This window comes from Lycorma delicatula, chromosome 2, assembly GCF_047948215.1.
Source record: "Lycorma delicatula isolate Av1 chromosome 2, ASM4794821v1, whole genome shotgun sequence".
In the NCBI taxonomy this organism is placed as follows: Eukaryota; Metazoa; Arthropoda; class Insecta; order Hemiptera; family Fulgoridae; genus Lycorma; species Lycorma delicatula.
This window is the reverse complement of record NC_134456.1, coordinates 127,853,895-127,879,643: the sequence shown is the minus strand read 5'-3', so window position 1 is coordinate 127,879,643 and position 25,749 is coordinate 127,853,895. Positions and strand designations below refer to the sequence as shown.

The 25,749-nt window shown below is 27.6% G+C and overlaps 1 protein-coding gene across 1 annotated transcript; it reads right to left on the bottom strand.

Annotated features, from left to right (window-relative positions):
- Positions 1 to 918: 918 nt before the first annotated feature.
- LOC142319215 (sodium/potassium-transporting ATPase subunit beta-2-like) lies at positions 919 to 25,249 on the bottom strand. Its single transcript, XM_075356244.1, has 6 exons — positions 25,099 to 25,249; positions 22,569 to 22,673; positions 15,311 to 15,492; positions 8,770 to 8,877; positions 6,143 to 6,311; positions 919 to 1,874 (listed from the first exon to the last, which is right to left on the bottom strand). Exons 1-6 carry the CDS (start codon positions 25,172 to 25,174, stop codon positions 1,771 to 1,773), a joined length of 744 nt encoding a protein of 247 aa, XP_075212359.1. The 5' UTR covers positions 25,175 to 25,249; the 3' UTR covers positions 919 to 1,770.
- Between the last annotated feature and the right edge of the window lie 500 nt (positions 25,250 to 25,749).

The following is a 25,749-nucleotide window of genomic DNA, read 5'->3' as shown; positions in this document are numbered from 1 at the left end:
ATGCACAAGTGCCAGGCTTTAGTCTACCAAGACAGTTGTGGTGCCGACTTAATCGCATAAGAACTGGATATGGTAGATGTAACGACTTTTTAAATAAATGGAGTAAGTCACTTATGGCTGGTTGTGAGTATGGTGACCCACTCCAAACAGTTTAACATCTAATTAAAAACTGTCCATATGCTCGCTATGGAGCAGCATACAAGGGATTCATATAACATCCAAGGAGGACACATAGAAGGGAATACAGCATACATGGGAAACCCACAAAATGTATATCATGCTACCCCACCTGGAGTCAGACGACTGAAAAAACCTTGATGTCAGTTTATAGTTATATGGAAATCTGTAATTATACCTATATAAATTACATATATTCTGCTATTATAGTTATCTGAATATTTATTTATAATATTTTGGACATGCACATCTACGTACCATTTGATAAATAAATTAATAAATTATATTATTTATTTTAATGGAGAAATTATTTAACATACTTTGAAAAAATAAAATAACATTAATAACTGTAATTCTAAATGATAATGATGTTAACCAGTTGCAGTGAAACTGATTCAGAAGTAATAGTTATTTACCTAAATTAATTATGAGAGGAATGAAAAAAATGGATAGAAGAATAAGCTAACATTTATTGTTCCAATAAATGTTGATTCAATAAACTAATATTAATTCATTGAACTTAATTTTGGAATACAGTGTGAAACTAGATCTGATAGTGGGAGATTAACTATTTATCATGCAGTATTTTTTCTCTTTTTTAATGATAACATTCCCCAGGTAATTGTCAAAGAAAATACTGATTTAAAAAATAATAGCACTAAATTTTTTAGATATTAAAAAACTTCTTTTATTTAAAAGTAACTGCATAATATATGATAAAGTTAATTATTGATATAATGAAATGGGTAAAGTTTTGAGAAACAATAACAAAAGTGAGGTATTTAAGGAGTAAAATTTAAGAAATCAGTAGTCTAAATAATTATAAAGTAATAAATGAGAACCCAATAGAATAATTTATTACTTCAAACTTATTGTTCAACTATGGGAATGACCCCAGTATGAAGGGTTAAACTGATAAAATAACTTTTTTTTTAAATGAAGCATTGACAATAAAACATATTGCTGTTTTTTACATGTTATGTCTATTTAAGCTTCTTACCAGTATCGGACTCTTGTATAATTTAAAACTAATGAAATAGTAAGAATACCACAATTAACATTTTGAGCGTTTTGGTATTGTGGTATTAACATATTGTGCACATTAACAATGTGAATAAGGCACTAACATTGTTACCTACATAATTAAAAAAAACATAAATTTTCTTCACAAAAATTTATACAAATTAATACCTTCAATCAGAAATGGAAAATAAAAATCAATATTTTAATAAAATAATTCTTATAAAATTATATTTTTCATCTTAAAACAGTAAATAAATTAATCTTATAAATAGAACAAATATAATATACAAGTACATACTTTTCTCAACATTATCAAAATATTTATACTCAAATTTTTTCATAAGTTCTATAAATTAATTAACATTTAGCAACTTCATTGAGACATATAGTGTATTAGGTACTTAATCCTTTTAAAAATTGAATCTATATATCTTATAATTTTATTTTAGTAAAAATAGAATAACATGAAGTTTTAATAAGTTAATTAAGATATAATTATTCTAATAATTAAATAATTAAAATGTGAAATTAAATAACCTTCGATATGATAAAATCAACTTTGGTTTGATGCTAATCTATAAGTAGTTGAAATTTAGCAATCCCAGTACTTTTCTCTCTATTGTGAATTATATTTGGTGCCCATATTTTACACTCCACATTTATAATTACACCAACTGAAATAAAAAATTAACAAAATATAGTTTTATTAAAATCATTTACTATCATAAGAATAAATATGAAATTTAATATTATTTGATTTCAAAATTTTATCAAAATAAAAATAATTAAAATAGATTATATTTTAATTCACCTTTACTCTGATAAATATATATATATATATATGTATGTATATATATATATATATATATATATATATATATATATATAATGTGAGCAATAGAGGTACGCGAAAAATTAATAATTGTAAAAGGTACATATGTCAACAGTGTAAGACAAAACATTTAATTCTATAACAATAAACCAAATCAGTCACTTCATTAATATCATATTTTATATGTATTTTACTTATTTGTTAAATATTTTTAGGAAGAAATAACGATTATTGATACATCCGTAGATTTTTAGTAGGATTTAAGTAGGACTTTAGTAGATTTTAGTAGGTTTTCAACATCATTAGAATAATTTATCTACAATCCAAATAAATATTGTGTAGCTCACATTTGAAGATATATAACTTAAAAATAGATAGTCAAATGTTATACACGTATTATTATTTCTCAGATTTTTTGTATACAGCAGTTTTGGTAAAAATGGTAAAATGTAAAGTTTAAATTTTGTGGTTGCCTTAAAAAATATTTTTGTTTCCATGAATAAGATGTTTATTTTTTACTAGATTCAAAAAAGAACCTAATTTTAGAGTGAAAATTCAGAAGACCCTACTTTGATTGATTGTAAATGGCGAATTCTAAAATTTTAGGAATTCTGTTGCAGAATTCAACTATTACAATCAGCCAAAGTAAAGACTTTTGAATTTTCACTCTAAAATTTTTTTCTTGAATTTTGCTAAAAAAACCACATCAATTTTTAATTTAAGGAACCAAAAAAATTTTGAAGGCCAATTACTAAAAATATCATTGAATAGGCTGAAAGCTAATATAACAACATAAAAATCTGACTTCAGAATTATTTATTCTTAAACTTAAATGCAATTAATATTTATTGTTTAATTAATAGTTATTATTTATAAATTATTATGTAAACATAATTATTTATGTCAAAAATGAATGGTAACATTAAAGATACCTGAAAGTCACTCTCTCTTAATAGAAATTATTTAATATGATGTAACTCACATGTATAGAAATGGTAGACAGAGAGATTTTCCCCTTCTTACAGAAAAAATAGAGATTTTTCTGAGAGAAAAACTTTTGCAGAGTTTTATGAATAAAACTTGCTGAAAGCTGAATGCAGTTTTAGAATTGAATTTGTATCTTCGACAACTGAATCTGGTTTTAATCCATTGTTTGTCTTGAGACAAGCTTAAGAATATATTTGTGTTTCATAATAAATTGCATCAATAACTAAATATGCCCTTTAATGCTTTATAACATTAAATTAAACATGTTAATTTTATATTACATCAAGTTTCAAACAAAATAATAAAAATAAAAATAAACTTTTTCTTAAACATAATGAACCAACCACTACCAAATTAAAATAACTACATGATGTCTGTTAAAAATTACATTTAATAACAGCTAAGGTGTAATCAACAAATTTGCACAAGATATTTGGAGACTTTCATAACAATTCATAAATCAATCTGTTTGTCAATCATCATTATTTTATTATCATAAAAAGATTAATAATGGCAGTTTGTACATAAAACATATTATTATATAAATATAATAATTCTGATCAATCATTAATATAATCAGTCAATCACATAATAATTAATTTGCTTATCTAAAAATCTGTTAAACATTTCTGTTACAAAAGCTGATAATGCTGCAGTAAGGTGCAGACTTAAATGATACTTTTTTTGGTGACGGTAATTAGAGGTTGGCTCCATATAACAGAATGTCAGTAATTATAACTGGCAAAATTAAATGTGTGTTTTAGAACCAGATGAACTTTAACATCACTATTGATAAGATCAATTTCAAAAGATTCTGACTTTATTTGTGCAGTTGTAAATTAAATATTATCTTCCAAAATAGAATTAAAATTTTAAAAAAAATATTATCTGTAAATTTTTGAACAGTAAAAATCAATCATAACACTATTACTACTGTAATTACGAACTTAAGTATATGCATAGAAAATCATTTAATTCGAAAAAAATTAATAATAGGAAAAAACTTTATATTGATCCTAATAACATGACTTGAAATAATCTCCCAAAACATTTTCTATTTCTTATCTCTTAAGAGGGTTATTAAGTACAAATTAAAATATTATGACATATATTATTTTAACAGTTACTATTATCAATATTTTTCCTGATTAACTTGATTTTTATAATTAAACTAATTTAAATCTCTTATAACTTACAACTTTATGGGTTTTTGACTACAGAACAATCCAGTAACAAAATTAGGAATGCTAACTCCAGTTTACCATATGATGTTAACATTTAAAAAACCATAGAATCCCTAGATTTTGGGTTAAAATAAAAGAAAGTAAATTTTTTGCTCTACTGAGAAAAAATTTATTAGTCAGTTAAGTCGTTGCATAATGCATAAACATATACACAATCCTGAGTTAGGTATTACAATTAATTTGGTAATATATTTTTAGAAATAATAAAATTATAACAAGCAACAAGCAACAAACAGGCAAAATTTCAGATTCATTTTATAAATAGTCAAATGAAACATGAGATACATATAAAACTAACTTTAAAAAACAATTTCAGAATAAAGTATATTTCATACAGAATGTTTAATTGATTTGTATAACATTATTACCATTAACCAAGTTCAGTAAACTTCAGAATCATTTCAGAAACATTATTATCATTATCCAACTTCAGTATCACAGACATAGTAAACTTTCATTATAATTGGCTTTTGTAAAGTTTTGTTCCTTCTATCTGTTATCATTCTAATCCTTCTGGTATCTTAGCATCCTTCCTCACTTGATACACTCACCTTTTTTTTCATTCTTCCTCTGAGCCTTAATTAATACTTCAATTCTTTCTTTAGTCATATGCTAGATGTTCTGTAATTTAGCAGTTTTATATGGTCATATTTTAATGTTGCCTTATGTTACAATTTTTCATTCTTTAACACATTATTCTGCATATCACTGTCCTCAAAAACCACATTTTCATACAGTGTGTTCTAAATATGACATTTTTTGGGGATGGCTTGTTTCTTTGCCATAAGCTGTTTTCAGTACAATGTAAGTTTTACTGAATACCATTTGGTTTTTTGTAGTATGGCTCAGTATCCTACAAAACGTTTCAAATATGATGATGAACTGACTTTTAAAAGTATATTGTAATTGTTTTTGGGGATGTACAGTTTTAATACTTCCAAGATACTGGTAATACCTCCAAGATATTCAAAGTCAGCTTCTTCCAGCCTGATTTCTTCTTGATAGATATTTAGGTTTTTTTTTTTATGAAATGTCTACTATTTTAGATTAGCAAATTTTAAGGTAAAATTATTTGATTTTTATAGAATTAATTTTAAATTTTAATCTTTTTAACAACTGTTTTAATTCATTTTATCTAAGATTACAAGTAATTATTTCTAGTGGTAAAAAAGAGTAATCTTCCTCATCAGTTAAACTGAAATTTGTTTTTTTTTGCTTAAAAAAAAATATAAAAAATACGTATGGAGGTGAAATGCATAATTTTCCTCTTTGTCATATCAAATGAAAATCTAAAGAAATTAATAAAGATTTGTTAGATAAATAAGAAAAAATTTTCCACTTTCTATTTTTCCAAAGCTGTGATTTCTTGCACCTAACAGCATCTCTTAATCAATGAAGTATTATATAGTACTTTTTATTCACAGTTTGTCCTTGAGAGCTTACTTGTGATGAATCATACCTTAATAATAAAAACAGACTGTCAGCATGACCTTCATGCTGAAATTTATACTAGTTGTAACCATTCGTCACAACATATCCAAAGATTCTTTGCAAAACACAAGATCAAACAACTTCAGGAGTTCCTTACTCAGAAGACATGGCTACCTGTGATTTCTTGCTTTCCTAAGCTTAAAATCTGCTTGAAGGAAAGAGATTTGAAGATAGAGAAGAGATCAAAAGAAATGTGACATAAGATGCTCACTAAAAAAAACAACTTTGAAAATGCTTCCAACAAAGGAAACATCACTGAAATAAGTATTACATCAAAAGGGGCCTACTCTGAAGAGAACAATTCATTGAACTAAATAGGTTAAGTATTTTTGTTTGTATGTGTCAAGGTCAAATACTTTTTTATCACATCTTGTATTTTTGTACTGACTTTGAGGTTGTTTAAAGTGTATTGCCACAACAGGACTGAGGTAGCCTTCTCTTCCATCGTACGGTAAAAAGTATGCAGGAATTCCTGGTTCTGGTATATACTGTAATGGGCCAATAAATTCTTGATCAGTAGGGGTTTCACCATCGCATGAAATCCATACTGTATTCCACTGAAATAAAAAAAAACTGATTTACTATGTTTAATTTGCACTCAAATGTGTTTAATAAAATAAACAGAAAACTACCACTAATTAATACAAATCTTCATAATGCTACTTTAACTGTGATTAATTACTAGGTGCAAGTTAGTTTTTTATATTTACAATAGTTTTTTATATTACGTTTAGTTTTGTTGGTTTACGACATTAAATTGTCAGCAAATGCAGTTTCTTTTTTAATTAAAGTTTAAGAAAACATTTAATGAAAGATAAGTATAATTTTCATGAAGTTATAATTTTAACAAATGAGCTAACTAATTAAATTAATAAGACTAATAAATTATCTTGTTGAAAAGGTAGAAAGTGAAAAGAAAGATAGATAAATAGAAAAAATAATACAGTCATAAGTTGATACAAGTAAGTGGTTCTGCCCACAAACTTGCTTGATGCATGGAAATGTATAAACAAAAAGATATGGTCACATTAAAAAAAAAAAATAGTACAGACATCATAAGAAAGATAAAAAACATCAACATGCCCTATAACTCAATGTTTGCATCATTTTACTGAAATGACTGAAGCACTGAAATGACTGTAAGAGCAGTTGACTTCATCTTACATTTTCATCTGAAAATGTTATGATGTAAGTTTTTAAAAATATTATTAAATTTAGTTTACTTATCATTTAAAACATTTGTAGTTTTAATTATTATATGCTAGTTTTTTAGAAGAAATAAAGTTATTTCTTTAATTAAGGACAGAAAAGAGAAGGATATACAAGTAAAGGTAGACAGGATAAGGAGAGGGTAGATTAGATTTAAATACTATGGACAGAAATTATCGAAGAATCCATCTCTCCGGAAATATAAGACATAACCAAGTTGCCATGACAAATTTTAACAAAAAGAGGAAGGTTCTGAGCAGTAAAATTTGGTAGAAATGAACATGACAAAGTGTTTAATTGGATGGCTGTAAGACATGGAGGTTGTTAAAAGAGATTAACAAAGTATAGTGATAATTAAAATATTATTATGGGAAAGATTATTGACATTTAATGGACTCACAGAATGAAGGAGGGTGGTAAATAAACAAATTATATTGATATTGACAGGTTAGTACTGTATATTGACAAAAGTATAAAAGAAACTGGTTGGGACATGTGTTAAAGAATTATATATGGCCTTTGGCCACATTCATTTGAACAATATGCAAGAAAAACTCTATTTGTGTTCACAACATGATAGTAGGTGCCATGTCCATAGTGCTTACAGAAGACCGAAAAATGGAGACCATTCACTTTAAAAGCTGAGATACTCATCCTCAAGAATAAACACTATGTACCATACCTAGGAAATTCAACTACTAACAGATATAATGCAGACAGTAAATTGTACTATGATGTCCTGTAAGAGTCTAGCAGATATCAATTCTTCCACTCAAAAAACAAAAATTTCTGTAATATAAAAAAAACTGTTTTTAATAAAACAATACTAATATCAAAAAAGATAAGACATTACATTTCTGTTATCAAAATCTGTTATTAATTTAGAATTTAAAAAAAATACATGTTAAATATATATAACAGACAATAGATATACAATAATAGATAATAAACAATGTTTAAGTATTTCATACAATAAGCAAAAAAAAAGAAACATTTGTTACAAAACTTTTATTGGCCCGATTTCATTTATTAAACAACGAATAATACATATCATATTTACAGAAATAATACAATTCTTATGATTATTCGTTGTTTAATAACAGCCTGGTAAGAGTTTTGTAACAAATTTTTCTTTTTTTTCTTATTATATGGAACACTTAAACATTGTTTATTATCTATTATTGTATATCTATTGTCTACTACATATATTTAACATGTATTTTTTTTAAAGACAATTCTAAATTAATAACAGATTTTGATAATAGAAATGTAATGTCTTACCTTTTTTGATATCAGTATCGTTTTGTTAAAAACAGTTTTATTTATATTACAGAAATTTTTGTTTTTTGAGCAGAAGAAATGATATCTGCAAGATTTACCGTACGATTTACAATTTCATTGTAATTTTTTTGGATGTATTTTACTGATAAACAACTTAATGGATGATAGTTAAACAAAACATCTGAAACAATAAACAGTAAACAATAATGTGCCATATTCATATACCTTTGAGAAAGGAAATTTTATGTGAAAAAGTTGTGTTTTTGAAATATTTATGTAAATTTTAAATATTTTTAGTGTTATTTACAGTATATATTAAAATTGAGAAGAATGCATTATTTATATATTTTTAACTGATGTTATGTAAGTTAAATATAATATACAGCCAGAGTAAACAAAAGTCTATTTCATAGATTGGAATTTTAAAAGTTATTATATAGCTTGGACACTGTCATTGCCATTGCCAGTGCTGTCAGATGAGAACCCCTAAAATGTATACTACAGCTGCAACGTGATAATACTTACACCAGAAGGATGGACAGTTTTCTCATCAATGTATGTTTTCAAAAAAGGTGGCATAGATGATGGTAGTTCAGACATATCTGAGTAATATGATGGTTTCCAGTTTAATACCTTGTAAAACAATAAAAAGGAAATTTATTTTTCAATACATGATAATTTATAATCTGACCAACATTAATAAATAAATTCATGACAAATATTTACAAGTTTATGTTTCTGAATAAACTTCTTACATTATTGAAATTTTTTTATAAATTTTAACAGTAGAAGGTAAATTAAATGAGATATTTAAATTACAACTAAAAAGGACAAAATTAGTAAAAAAATTAAAAATTATCTACCATAAGAACAAAAATATTCAGTATTAAAATAATAATAACAAATTAGTTCTCCTCCCTTACAGTCTATCCCTGTATTTCACTTCATCAACCTACTTATAATAGGTGAAAGAAATTAAATCAAATTTATTCTCTACTTAAATTCATATGCCAAAATTTCCAGTTTTCTATTTTTTTTAAATAAGTTCTACTTATTTTCAGAAAATTTTTATTTTGTACCTAAACTATGTAGAGCAGTAGTGTTATTTAGTAACATTACTGTAGCAGTAACAGTATCATTATTATCGATATGTATATATTATCAACTACAAATATGCCCATGTACTGAATATTTCACAATAAATACCAATAAAAAATATACATACATTCCTCATAATATAAGAGATTGGTGGGGTAAAATTAAATTAGGTTTTGGCTGTTAATTTCTTAAAAATAACTAAAAGTTTTAACTTGTGATTTTCAATGAGACATACAGTAAATTTGAAATCACTAACAAAGAAAATAAAATTACAACTTAACATTATTAATAATTTTTTGTAATATTATTTTAACTTTTCAATATACATGGGTTTATTGATGCTAGAATCCTAGCGTGTTTCTTTTGTACTGCTTTAAAATCCTACTGCTTTAATCCTTTTTATATAATATCAATTAAAATTTTGTATTGTTTTTGTCTAGTGATAGGCCAACCATTCCAAAGAACTGCTATTAATTTGATAACATATAATGCTGTTGCATTATATCACAATGCTTTGCTGGGTTCTTCAAAGGCTTCTTGTCAATTTTTTAAAAAATGTACTCTTGTTAATTGTCAGAATGTGCTGTCAAATTTTTTTGACTGATCGTTGAGTAATCTATTTAATTTTTTTTTTTTTTAAATTAGGGTTTTTTTTTAAAAAACAATCTAGTTATGTAACAAAAATATAAGTTCACATTAGTCATATGGGTGGTTTGATGTTTTTCTCCATTTTGAATGTTCTTCTCTTCAAACCATAACATATTTGGGACAGCAACATCCTTAGTTATCTATTTTATATTTTCCAATATTTGTTCCCTCTAAAGTTTTCACCCTCTTCTCAGACTTTTTTTAGCAAATTAATTGAACTTGTATATCTTAATACATGACTAGTCAATCTAAATTATCTGCACAAAATTTTTTTTATTAGCACTAGATAGGGAATCTTGGAGCATCAAACCAGTCATTTGACTGGTTTGATGCTCCTCCTTAAAAGGAGGTTAAAAAAACCTCCTCTATATTTCTAAAGCCACTATTTTTCCTATTATCCATTTTTATTAAAATAAAGGGCTAAAATAGACAAATATGTTTTAGTATTTCTTTGCTTATATATTACAATTCATAGATTGTCATTTGATTTGGGCTGATTTTCTTTCCATATAAGAGTTTTCCTTCCTCAGGCCCATCTGTTTTTAATATTTTTTTTTATTTCATTTATTGTTTGTAATATTACTACCTAAATAACAAAAACTGTATGATTTCTGCTAAAGGTTTCCCTGCCATCATATTATTTTTTCATTGTGCTTATTACTGCCACATTGCATTATCTTCATTCATCATCATTTATTATATTGAATTTCTTCAAACAATGAATCCATTTCCTTTTATTCATTTTTTTATTTCCAACAACAATACAAACACCATCAATGAATCTCAATATTTCTCTTTTCATACTTAAGGTTGTTTACTTTGCCTGAAATGTTTCATTCAATGTCTTAATTGCTTCTTCTGAACACAGATTAAAAATCATTGGGGACATAGTACATATTTGTCTTGCTCCCTGCTGAATCACAACTTGATTTTCTTTCCTTTCTACAAGTTATTTGAAAATAGCTTAATTTATAAGTATAATAAATAGGTATTTATAAGTTAAATAAATGCTTTTTATATAATTGTTATTCTATTTTACATGACACTGGTTGCTGTGTAATATTGCTTTCATACTGAGACATTTTCAATGAACAAACAGTTGAATTCAATATGTATGTATATGTGAGAACATTTTTTGTCTCAGATTTTTATTTTGATTTCGGATTCAGATTAAGCATCATTAGAGGATTACAAAATTACACAAATGGCCACAATCGGCCATTGAGTTCTCCTCAAAATGGCAACCAAATTAAAATTTTGTAATAATCATTACACAATAACAGTGAGAGTTATCAAGTTGGTTTAAACACACTTATGTAAAGTTTACTAAAATACATAAATATGAATTTTATAAATTCAAGTGTAAGACATCAAAATGGCAAAAAACTAGCTTTTAAATAATTGAAAAAAAAAGTCATAAAATCACCAAAACACAAGATAGATAAATTAGTGAGATAGATAAATAATATAAATAACTTATTGTATATAAAAGTTATAGTTAAGTAAAAGTTAGAGATAATTTTGTTAGAAGTGAGTTGATAATTGAGAGTACAGTCATAATAATAAGAATGTTTGTTCAGGAAAGTCTAGTAGGCTTTTTATTGACAAAAGTTTATTTACCACACACTTTATAAATAGAAAGCTGCTTTTTGTTTTTATTATAAAGTTGTTATAATTATTCAGTTGTTCATATTTGCATAAATCTTGCCACTTAATAGCTATTTTTTAACATACATGTTTATGAACAATTTTTAAGTATTGTTTACTTTTACATTTTGGCTAATGGAAATAAAAAAATTGCTTAAATTTTTGATAATTAACACTATACAGAATCTCCTATATTCTTACTGATTATTATACCATCTACTTCCTGGTAAGAACATAGAATATCTGCAAAACATGTGTGTATAACAACAGATACATTTATTGTGTGTATATATATATATATATATATACACACACACACACACACAAATGACTTTAGAGTACAAATATCCTTTACAGTAGAATATTCTACTAAGAAGAAGGTATTCTATATGTGATTAGATATTATAACAGACAAACACACACACACATAAATATAAATATATTATATATGTATATATATATATATATATATATAAGCATTAATATTAAATAAAATTTAAAACCACCAAAACATAGTAAATAGGTAATCAATTTGATTATCACAGTAAATACTCATTATTGAATTTGACTATCACCGTAGTAAAGTAATTATCATAGTAAATCAATTTTTGCATTTTCAGTTTGTATTTAATTCTATAATTATATTAAAATAAATTTTTTTTATAATTGGTGAGTTATGAATTTCCCAAAATTGATATTGTTTTATAAATTTTGAGATTTATTTTGGATGATACGCAAATTCTGCTGTCCAGTACTGGAATGATGTAATACTTAAAATGTTGTTGATTTAATTTTAATTAATTTTTTTGTTAATTTTAATTCATTTTTAATTATATCATTCCAGTACTGGACAGCAGAATTTGTGTATTTATCTGTGATAACTCTCAAAATTTATAAAACAGTAACAATTTCAACAAATTCACAAATTATATATATATATATATATATATATATATATATATGTGTGTGTGTGTGTGTATATTAATCACATATACCTACTTCTTAGTATAATGTTCTATTGTAAAGGATGTAAAGTCACCTTATTAATTCAATTTGTAGAATCATCAAATGATATACGAAAGGTCCCAGGTTTAATTTCCTGCTGTGCTAGTGGTTTTTTCATCAGTCACCACCTAATTTTATTATACACACTTAAGAAAAAGCTTATTGTCTAAATAGATCACTACTTGCATGATGGAATAGAGTACTGCGAGTTGTTAAATTGCACAAGCCTGTGATGGTTGTGGTTTTTAGTTATTGATAATTGATTCTTATGTATTTTTTAGTGCTAAATCTGAACATAACCTTCATTTTTCCATCATGTCAGGATTTTTCACAAATTGCAAATTTCAAAATTTGTAAAAAGTTGAAAAATTGTAAAAATATGATTTAATAAAATGTTTTTTTTTTTTAACAATAAATTAATATAATATATTCACTTTTTTGGCTTACACTATGCATTTTTATAACTTAACTGTTGAGTGGTCTGAAGAGGAGGGTGGGAGGGGTCATTGACCCCTTAATTTATAATGAAAATTGCCAGAAAATAAGCCTAATTTCTATTATAGTGCATTTTTAAATTAATTTATTTTTATTTAATTAATTTTTATGAGGTAAATGATGCCTTTGGAAACCAATCCTCTCTTCACCCACCCTTAATGACGAAGTGTGTAAAATACTTATAATTTTATTCCATGGGTCGAAGTTTCTTTGGATGGTTTAGACTCTGCTTTGCGCTTTTCCTTCTGTGTTCTCTACAGGTTCATCTCAGTGTAACATTCAGTAATAGTCTGCTATCATCATAGTAGTCCATTTTCCTTGATACCTCCTTTCCATTTTTTTCGTGTCCTGATGAATTCTCTCACCCATCTCTTTACTAACGGCATCCAGAGTTTTAGGAAGATAGTCTACGTGTGAATTTAGGAAGTGTACCTTCAAGCTCATGGAACAGCCTAAATGTTTGTACTTCTGCAGCATGTTCTCAATGATTGATTTGAAGTTTGGATCCTTTTTATTGCTCAGAGACTTGATTACTATGTCTCCTAGGCTTCTGAAAAATGGAAAACTTCCATTTTTTCTCAAAATTACCATCATTGAGAAGTTTTCTAAAGTCAGTAACAATAAAGACACCTCTTTTACTTGATAAGACTGGAAATTTGTTACAGACGTATTTAAAATATTTAATGTTGTTAATATTTTTGGTAAGGCTTTGTCAAACTGTTTCATCAAGCCTAACTTGTTATGCAGAGGGTGGAAGGAGAACTTTATTCAGATCTATGAGAGCTTTTCAGAGCACATTTTTGGTTCCAAGTTCTAATGAAGCTCTTTTTGCCCAATCTTTCCTTATCCACTGATTTTTTCTTTCTCTGCTATCCGCTAACTACCCACAAGCTATCTGCTTGTGGAACCATCTATTTCAGGTAAACTTTCTGGTGGAATTGGCACTGGTATGTCTGGGCCATGAAGAACCAGGCGTAAAGTGGATGGCTCCACTTACGGATTTGGATAGATGACTCTTCTCTTATTCTTCAAATTGAAACTATGAACAGCAGTTGAACAAAAGTAACAATCACTGGTGTGATTTTGTGGCTCTCCCCACACCATTGGAACTCCAAATCTGAATGCTTCTTGTTCACCCTTTGATCACCATCTAAGTCCTTCAACACATGTGTACTAAACATAGTGGGGTGCCCAAGTTTTGTCTTCATTTTCACTCTGAAATATGTGAGATACACTTGTCGAACAAAACTTGATATATTTATTTTTTGTCTTTCCACCATTAACTCACCACAAATGTAACAAAAAGAATCTGCAGAATTTTTGCAGCCTCTCTTGAAGCCAATCGGAAAACAGAAAATTTCCTTTATGGGCTGAAAATATATTTTCCATTGACAAAAATGCATTTGATCTTGAAGGATGGAAAAAAACTTGATTTATGTATGTTGATGGATTGAAACATCACTGACAGCAGTTGCACGGTGCATAAATGGCACGGATAGCTGCCAATAAACATGTTACATCTTGTTAAGTCATGTCACAACCTGTCGGCCAAGCTCTCCCACCATCTCGTCATCTTCAACCAAAACCCCCTCAGCTCTCCTCTTCAGACCATTCAACTGTTTAGCTCTAAGAATGCATAGAATAAGCCAAAAAAGTAAATATATTATATTAATTTCTTATAAAAAAAATGTTGTCTATTTTATAATATCACATTTTTGCAATTTTTCAGCTTTTTACAAATTTTGATATATACAATTTGTGAAAAATCCTGATCTGATGGAAGAAAATGAAAGTTATTTTCGGATTCACCACTAAGTAATACATTGGAAGCAACTATCAAAAGTTAAAAATCATTCCACAACCCAAATGTTCCAGGCTTGCGTTATCAATATTTTATTTAGTGGTAATGTGGTTTAGAGTGGAGATGTGAAGTAGGTTTTACCTGTGGTCTGCCAAAGAACATAAAGCTCTGCTGTAGAAATATGTTTAAAACATTCCCCATTACTAAAATTTAAAAAGACATCTGGAGAACAGAAAAATAAAGTTAAAAATAATAACAAAAAACCAAACAAATAAACATGCAATTCAACTGAAGATTTTCAAAGTCATGTTCTAATTTTTCTTTCAAATAATTTTAACTACTTTATCTTTAAAGTGTAAAATGTTAACAAACCTTATTAATTTCCAAGAAAACACAAGGTGTCAATTTCTTGTAACCAAAATAATTTGTAGAAATGCATGGTGTGTAACTATCAACATTGATGTGACATACATTTTTTCCTTCAGGAGGATTAGTATAGTTACATTTTACTAATTTCTCAAGACGACCTGGAGTCAGTGAAGGTGTTCTGTATGCTAAAAAAACAATTGATAATAATTGTTTTAAATTATTAATTAAATGAAATTTATTAAAATTTGTAAAAATAAATTTAACTGAGATTAATTAATTAATTTAGATAAATTAAATATGTATGCCTTGAAATATGTTACTGCATGCAAAAAAAATAAATAAAACTGGGTACTTATGACTAACTATGTAACATAATATTAGCAATATTTATTATTTCCTTAACATAATATTGTATTTTAAAATTCTGGTGAATTTTTTGTTTACAGAATAAAAACCTTAACTTCATAGTAAAAAAATTCTATCAGTTTAAAAAGTTTTCATATAGATTCCTAAAAATAATATTCAAGGTAATATTGTTAAATTATTATTAATAACAACTAATTTATCAGAAATGTGAGAAACTAGGATCACCTATCAGTAAGTTGATATGATAGCTACTCTGTGGTATGGTTACAACCTGAAAACTAAACTAAAAGAATATTAAATCATACTAGATCTGAATATCTGTGTCCTAGTATATGATACTTTGCCCATCATTAAATTAACTATGCTGACTCAGAAGCGGTTACCTAATCTGAACAAGACCAACTGCTGAGCTATAATTTTTGGCTTCCACTTATTAAAAGGCACTATATTCTCAAAATAAATAATTATGTGAAATTAAATCTGATTTTTAACAGAGTTATATTAGCAAGATATAATCACTTCACTTCAGCATACTGAATTAATAAAGGATATTGAGTGAATAAGTAAAATAGCATCTTGAAAGTAATATAGAAATGTAAATTAATACTTCTCATAACTAATCTGCAATTAACCCATCTATAAAAATAACATTTCAGTGAAACATGGCTTGTAAAATATTAGTATTTTACTAAGATGACAACATCCACATTTAAAACAGTTAACATATTCCTCTGAAAATATGCAACAAGAAGGAGTCATCCTTTTACTCCTCCACACAAAAACACATATAAGCAAATTTACTTAATTAACTCTCTCAACAACATAATTGCCTTCACTTCCTACATTTATTTGTTTGTGTAGGTTTTGTGACACAATGGTGTAAATTTATAATGCATGAGTACTGTGAATAACTGTAAACTGTAAAGTATCCTTCACTGTATTACTTAAATCTTCCTTACATATAAGTGCAATAAATGTCAGTATTTTAATACTCCCTGAAGTTAGCATCACCTACTTTAAGTTAACACATTTTAATAATAATAAAAAAGAATAAAATTTCATCTTTAAAAGAAAAATTTTATTAAATTAAGTTTTTAAGATTTATTACTTAAAATAATTTTAAAAATCATTAAAAAGTAAATTGATAAAACTAATTTTCTTATTAACATTCACAAATTTAAATTTGGTTTGCCAAATTTTTTGCCAGGGGAAGGAACCTGATTGTTATATGGATAAATATTTAAAAAAAGCTCTAGAATTATGAAAAAGAGAATGAAATTATTTAGTTTTTATAATGAGGTTTTATAATTTTTGGGCAAAATATTTTGTTTGTGAGATATGTCACCTTTCTCAGTGGAAGTAGCTGCATGTTTTCCATTTCTGACTATATATCTGTTTACAAGTGAAGGAAATATAAAAAGATCGGTTAATTTTACCAATAATAAAAAATGTATAGTTTAAATATTAATCAAAGTTAAAAAAACAAATGTAAATATAAGTATGAAATTAATGTGGTAGTTTATAAGCAGGTTATTCAAGTTGCTTTTTATATCATAGTTACATATTTATCATATGTTTTCATTATATATATTTATATTTTGATGTGCACGTGCGCACATTTGTGTGTGTGTGTGTGTGTGTGTGTGAGTGTGCAAGAATGAGCAACTGAGCACATACAAATAAATTTAAGTACCTACATAAAACTGTAATATCATTTGTATTTTACTTATGTATAAAACCATTTTTCCCCTACATGTAACTACTAACATCCAATATATTTCTGAAAAGCCACATCAAATGGTCTAAATAGCCATTCACAAATATTTCAAATTAATTTTTACAGTTACAGAAGTTAAAGGTGTGCTTATTGTCTACTTTGTATATATGGTGAAGTCTAAAAAGTTGAGTAATTTGTTTTGTTCATAAAGCTGGATTCTGGTGTGGTTTATATTATTGTTATTGATGTCATTTTGTTTACTATTAATGACATATAATATATATACTATATGCCTTCTGGGATAATATTTTCTAATATTCTGAAAGCAATTTTAAAAAAGTTATTACATAGATTATTAATGGGCTTACCATACGTCCGGTATTATCCTGGACAATCCTGGTTTTTTAGTGCTGTTCGGGTTAATGTCCAGGGTTGCAAAAATGTCCGGGGTTAGAGAATTTTATGACTGGCAAGGATTTTTTTAAATTTTACACCTATATGTTCGACATCGCGTTTTAAACATTCTCTTACGGCCATGCATCTCTCAGCCGACCTTGGAGCAAGCGCTGACGTTGAGTTTGCCGGGAGGCGTGGCTCCCGGTCACGCCACATTTTACTTAGTCATTTGGCAACACAACAGAGGCAATCTGCTTATGTTGTTTGCGTGTGTGAAGTAACTCGTCTATACGTTTTTGATCATTTTATCTCTATTCGTTTTTCGTCTCATCGTTTAGAAATGGGCAAAAGAATGTGTGTTTAATGTTAACCTGCAACAGGAATACAGATTTTTGAAATTGTGTAATGACAGTAACATGAACGTGTATATTGCACACTATGTATTGGAGAATATTCTGTTGCAAATAAAGGAAAGGACGATATTGAAGATCATGTGAAAACAGCTAAACGTAGGAGTGCTATTAATGCTACTACTTCAGCAAACATAAGAGATTTTTTTAAAGCCAAAAATGGCAATAACAATAACAGTAATCTGGAGTGTGCTGCTAAAGAAGCTACATTTTCATACCACACTGCTGGACACGAACACAGTTTGAAAACATCAGACTGCGCATCTAAACTGGTTAAAATGATATATGACCCAAATTTTTCATCTGCTAGAACCAAAACCTAGTTAATTATTGTTAACGTTATTTCGCCATTTATATTTGATAATGTGTTGTGTTCCTTGGAAAACATTAATTATGTAACAATAACGATGGATAGCCCAAACATTAGTGAAGTAAAACTTGTTCCTATTATTGTAAGATATTTCAGTCTGGAGAAGGGAATTCAAGTTAAACTTTTAAATTTTGATGAAGTGTCAGGTGAAACTGCTCAAATTTTGACTCATATTTTGCAGTGTGTGAAAAAATACAAACTTGAAGAAAAGTTGGTTTGTTATACTGTTGATTACACTGACGGTAATTTTGATGATGTGAAGAGAAAGCGGAATGAAAAAATGTGTTCAAAAACGTTCGGTGATTTAGATAGACCTATTTTAAGAATTGGTTGTTACCGTTATAAAAATAGACGTTACCGTTATAAAAATTTATAAATATTTTCACATACGAGGTGTGTGAGAAAAGTAATGAGATTGGTAACACTGCGAGCGATCTAGCAACGCTGTGTCTACCTGTCTGTGCTAGACCGGTTTGTTCATCCCTTCCACTTGCTCAGTACGAGTTGCAACTCCGTTCAGCGAACACATTATTTTTGACAGCGCCATCAGTGAAATTGTGTTTTTGTTGTGTATTACGAAAATGGAGCATCGGAATTTAGGGCAACGTTGTGCAATCAAGTTTTGTGTTAAACTTGGGGAATCCGCGAGTGTGACCTTTGAAAAGTTAAAACAGGCCTATGGGAAACATTGCTTATCAAGAGCACAAGTTTTCCGCTGGCACAAATCATTTTTGGAAGGCCGAGAACACATTGAAGATCAACCTCGCTCAGGGAGACCTTCAACTTCAAAATCTGACGAATACGTTGAGCGTGTGAGGGGGTTCTTGTGAGGTCAGACCGTCGTTTAACAATAAGGATGATGAGTTAACCGTTAAATTTAAACTCTTTCACCGTACATCAAATTTTGACAGACGATTTGGACATGCGAAAGGTTTGTGCAAAATTGGTGCCGAAAAACCTCACAACGGAACAAAAGGACAATCGAAGTAACGTGTGCATTGATCTTCTTGAGAGGATTGACAATGACCAAGAATTCTTCAATCGTGTGATCACAGGTGATGAATCCTGGATATTTGAGTACGACCCTGAAACAAAGCAAAGAGTGGCACACTCCGTCGTCTTCTCGACCGAAAAAATGTCGAATGAACAAATCAAAGACCAAAACCATGCTGATTTGCTCTTTTGACAGTAGGGGTATCATGCATAAAGAATTTGTTCCTCCAGGACAAACTGTCAACCAAGTGTTTTACAAAGGTGTCCTTGAAAAGCTCAGGAAAAAAGTGATTCGCGTGAGATCAGACATTGCAGACAAGTGGATGCTTCATCATGACAATGCCCCGTGTCACACGGCCATTTCCATCATGGAATTTTTGACCTCAAAACGCATTCCTACGATTCCTCAACCCCTTATTCATCTGATTTGAGCCCTTGTGAATTTTTTCATTTTCCCGAAATTGAAACGTGTCTTAAAAGGACATCATTTTGGAACTCTGGAGAACGTTCAAAAGACTGTGACCAACCAGTTAAAAGCCCTACCAGTTGAAGTCTTCCAGCACTGCTACCAGGAGTGGGAACAATGACTCTGCCGGTGTATAGCTGCCCAAGGGAACTAACTACTTTGAAGGAGATAATATTGTTGTTTGAAAAAATAAAAACTTTGGCAAGTAAAAAGTCAGTCTCATTACTTTTCTCACACACCTCGTATATACCGTAAGAGTGATGAAACTTGAACGTGAGTTCTATGAATTTGTGGAAACAAATAGCATTATCTCGTAGCAGCACAAGGTTCCTTAGTTTACCTGCAATAGAAAGAATTCTTTCCATTTTTTATGGCCTAAAATCATACTTCATATATTGTGACAAATGCCCAAAATTATTATTTGATTTTTATTTTTAATTTAGAAAGTGAACTCGTTTTGAAATTTTTATGTGGTACTCTACAGTTATTTAATAATGTAGTTCTGAAATTGGAAACTAATTCTATCACAGCAACAGAAGCATTTCAGACATATTCTGAATTAATTCGTTAACTTCAACTTCAGGAAAAAACTCACAAATTTTTATAATTCTAGTATCCAATATTTAGAGTTGTGGAGAACCAGTTTTGATAAAGTTAGTAAGTTTCCATAGATAAATTTGCAAACTGAAATGCCTGGTCTGATTTAGAAGAGAGTGCACAAATTGTTAATGAAATTATAAAAGATTCCATAAATATTGATGACCATTTAATAAATGTACATTGTTGAACCAGGTAATTCAGAACCAGAGTGTAGGTTGTGGTTCAAGTTCTGTAAAAGTACCAGATACTATTAAGGAGAAGTGGAAAGCAATTTTTAAGGTGTTTCAAAAGATTGATATTTCATGTTGCAATTTTCAAAAATGGTTGAGTTTGTGGTGTCTTTACTTGGGACATCTGCTCCAGTTAAGAGAGTTTTTTCAATTATGGGGAATATTTGGTCTGCAGAAACGGGTAGACTTTCAGTATGTATTGTTAAACATCTGCTAAATGTTAAAATTAATTCAGAACTTTCTTGTGAACTTTATGATGTAATTAAAACAAACAAGCCATTTCTGAAAAATGTCATGTCTAGTGAAAAATACAACTGAATAAATAAGGTTTAATGTTTTAGTAAACTATTAAGACCTTTAAGTAATTTCAAAAATATGTCCTGGGTTGGACCAAAAAAATATGGTAAACCTAATTATTAACTGTCAGATATGTCTGCACTGTTGCATATACTTACATGTTTACATGTTGCGGCATGTCGTGGCTTACATGTTTCTTTATTACAACAATTATATACATAATTGTTTATTGTGGAAGTAACTGTATTGAACCAAACAGAAAAACCTTCTTATCTGTTGATTACTAGCACTTCAGAGTAAATAATGTTAATATTTTTTATCACATGTCAGAACAGTTTGAAAATTGTTTCATTATAGAGGAAGACTGAATACATTATGTTAATGTATTACTCATTTTTAGTATATTTGATAAGAAATTTTTAAAGTAATCTTATTTCTTTACAAAAAAAAAAATAATTCAACAGCTTTTGTGTATATGTGTATATAAAAATGTATAATTACACAATTTGTAAAACAGACCTTAGAAACAGTTCCTTTGAAAAGATAGCTTAAATTTTAGCCATCAGAACAAAATACAAATAACAAATGACCAAACAGGAAAACAAAAAAATTATGGGAAAAGAATATTCTATGAGCAGACGTTGTTAAAAAGGAAAAAATTAATAACTAAATTAAGGTTCTTTTTTTTAATTAAGAAAATTGTTCTAGAATAAATTTAAATCTTAAAAAATAACATTAAATTTGCTTATTAGATAAGCAATATTAAGAAAAGAATTGAATAAAATAAAAATACTTTCATATTGAAAAAAATATACAGTGGTCCTCCATTTCAAAGTGCCTTTAAGAGAATAAAACTTAACTTTAATGATGGTTGCAAGCATAATCAGGACTTTTATTTCAATTTTTCTTTTCTTTTTCTGGGTTTAGATGAGGGAAGTTCATAAGGCTCCTGGTATAAACTACTAGGGAATGTTAATGTGACAAGTTGTAAATTATCAACCATCTTCTAAATACCTATGATGCCTGGTTATATTTAATGTTTTTTTTTTCAATATATTATCAGGAAAAAAAGTCAATTTTTTACTACTGGTTGACCTTATACCTTGCTCTTGTTTTTCATTACTACATGCAGAATATATATATATATATATATATATCTGCACAAAGTACAAGGGCTGAAAGTCAGAATTTGTATTCTGAAAGGGATCACATTTGTCAAACTGCCATTGTCTATGGTAAACAGAATAAACATCACACCTAATTATACCTATAAGCCTTGATCAAGGATATTGGTTATTCTTGAAAATAGTTCTGATCCTTTCAGGAGTGTCTGATCACTTATAACTATTCACTTGTGCCATCAATCATGCAATTTATTCTAATATGAAAAATTTTATTTAAAGATTCTATCTTTACCTTCCAGATAATTGTCAAGGCTGTTGCTCCAGTATTCATAACTTGTACGATTAAACCAAATGAATGAATTCTTTGGATCCTCAGGTTTTGGTTGCCAAAGTAATTCTAAAAACAAATATAATCTTGTAGTACTATAATGTTTACATTAATCTGTTACTTCATATTGGAAAATATAAACTGTAAAGATAAATTACTTAAAGTTAACTAATTAACTTTTTATTAATGCTGGTAAATAAAATGAATGTCTTAGATTTGAGATCACTTAAACAAAACTTAAGTTGAGATGCTTTCAGAAGGAAATATGCCTACAAGCAAATAATACACTTTTAAAAACATTTTTCTCATTAACAAATTTTAATTAAAATGCTACTTCAATAATATTATAGAATAGTATAGTTTATTAGTATTTTATCCAATGTTCGCATTAGAATCAACTTAAAAATTGTTTGTCACCAGTTTAAAACAAGATATAAGTAAAAAAACCTGCATAAAACTTCTGATATCCACCAAAGAGTATTTTTCGATATTAGTACATAAATCTAGTTAATCCAGTAAGTTATCTACATAACCATTACACTATAATAAATGTTGTACAAACTGGAGAAAATTATAAAACAATTGGTTCATGCATATAACTTTATTTATAGAACTTGTAGAAAATTTTATTTATCAAACTGAGTAAAATAATGTTTTAAAGATACTTAAAAGTTTTTTACCATAGTAAAAATGTAAATAAATATTTATCTGTGTACCCCAATAAATGTATGCATACAAAGCACACACACTTGTCTTAAATTTCAGGTTTTTAAAAATCAGCTGTGTTTTCATCATATGAAAGATATTTATTATTTACACATTATAAAAATAAAATAAAAACCATAAAACTAAACAGCATTATTTGATGACTCTCTATATTTCTACAATGTTTATTTTCTTTCATAATGATCTACTTTAGTTATTTTAGCAATAAGTAGGCCAAAAAAATTATTTTCCTAACATTTAACATTTTAATAAATTACCTTCTCTTTTACCAATTTAAATTGATCTCAGTCAAAATTTAAAGATCTTTTTACGCCATTGAGGAACTTGTGCATATACATACTAATGCAATTTGTATTAGTAATGCGCAAAAATAACTGTAATATGTAAGAAAAATATACCACATGACAAATGAAGATTCACCAACTTCTGCAAAATATTCCTATTTTCCTTTGACATTTAATCTAATTTAAAAAATGTTATTCAATAAAATTTTATTCATTCACAAAGTATTATGCTAAAAATCAACATAAAACTAAATATATTTTTTTTATTTCAGTTTATTACTGAAGAGTTTGTATTATGATAATCAATTTTTTTTCATTAGAATATACCAATCACATCATTCATTGTAACCATCTTTGCAGATGATACAATTATGCAGAAGATATAACTTTTTAAGTTAAAATATGTGTAGGTAGAAAAATCTGCATTAGCAGTTCAAAAAATTATCCACTGGATGGATCTAACTATCTAATTTTGAATATGGATAAAACCAATGCAATGGTTTTATCCATATTCAAAATAGGTGCTTCTCAGGTGCTAATTACTTCTCATTTTCTGAGTTAGTAAGCCAACTTAGGATAGTCATTATTCTTGAAAATGGATGTGACATTTTCATAAATGTCTTGTAACTCATGTCAGAACTCTTACCATTATTATGGTTACGGTACTTAACATTCATACACCACAATAAAATGGCCTTTGAACAATTTCTGAAATTGTATCTAAAAATGTTTTTCAATGTTTTAAATTAGATGGAAGAAATAAATAGATTTTTTTTGTGAGAGTTGTAATTAACAATTAAAAAATTTTAAAAATGAGGGTTGAATAAGAATACATGTCTCTTCCAATCACTCTTGAATGATTGCTGTCTGGGTGGATGTTTAACTTATATTAAAATTAGATTAAATTGTCGGTGGACTAAAGATGTTGAATAACTTAATGTATTTATTTGAATAAACCCACATCTGTCTCAAATAAATAACACTAACATTATCCTTTGAGAAAGGTTGGCTCTGAATCAGTAATTTTTACTACAAGTTATTCATTTACAGCAGCACAAAGGTTTTCATGTTACAAAACTCTTATTACAGAAATAGCAAATTACTAATCAGCTAGAATCATGTAACAGAAATAAAATAATAGCTGAATTGCTAATTATAATCACAAATTATTTAATTTTTATATGTTTTTGATGTTCTTCTTTTATTCTAAATTAATTATGAATTGTTTATTCATTAGTTTAACAATAAAAACATTCATTTTTTATATATTTTTATTGCACTTTCACATTAAAAACATACAATATCAAAGTGTATGTGAAACATATATTTTAAAATTTTAATTCTTGGACTGTGCCACAAAATTTTTAAATCAAAAAGTGCCTAAAAAAACAAAAAAATTATATTATTTAAATTTTACAAATTAAAGTTAAGTACAAATAAATAAACTTTCAAGAGATATAAATTAAAACAAAAAAATAAGTTACTGATCGGCAGATGGTCATTTGATGTAACTGCAGTAAAAAGTAATCCAAGGAGAATGGTAACAGTGACCCACTTCATGATTGTACATCCAGCAGCATACTGGCTTGTCTACTATAAAATTCTTCTAATTGAACCATAATAACAGGAAGTCTACATGCGTATTGTGGGATGAATTCTCAGTTTAATTTATAGAATGATGCTAACCAAGTCATCACGTTTGCAATATATATATAACAAAACTTTTCCATAAAGTTGACATATAGTACAATATAATTTCCCAAAAGTATTTATGAAAAAGATAAATAATTATACAGATTATCATTATGATTTAAAAGCACTTTCTAATAAATAAAAAAACATAGTAATTAATTCAACATATATCAGCACATATAATGACTGACAAATATTTTAATAAATCGAATATTATATTAATACATTTGTTAAAATTGAGAAAAGGTATTATACAAAGTCCATCATAAAAAACTGATACCATCAATCTCGATAAAATGCAGCAACAAACATTGTGTAATTCATGATTAAATTTATTATTTCTGATTAAATTCATTATTATCATGTTCCTACTAACCTTAACCATCTATTATGTTGTGCCCTAAGACAGACTCCTGACATCATAGATAACCATAGTTCTTGAA

Bases quoted from the DNA above. Each gene is read 5' to 3' on its own strand.
- LOC142319215 (XM_075356244.1), bottom strand. From the start codon at position 25,174: ATGAAGTGGGTCACTGTTACCATTCTCCTTGGATTACTTTTTACTGCA. The intron at 22,674-25,098 runs GTAACTTATTTT...ATTTGTTTTTAG, and splicing joins AAATGACCATCTGCCGATCA to AATTACTTTGGCAACCAAAA. The intron at 1,875-6,142 runs GTCAGTACAAAA...TTTTTATTTCAG, and splicing joins ACACTTTAAACAACCTCAAA to TTGGTGTAATTATAAATGTG.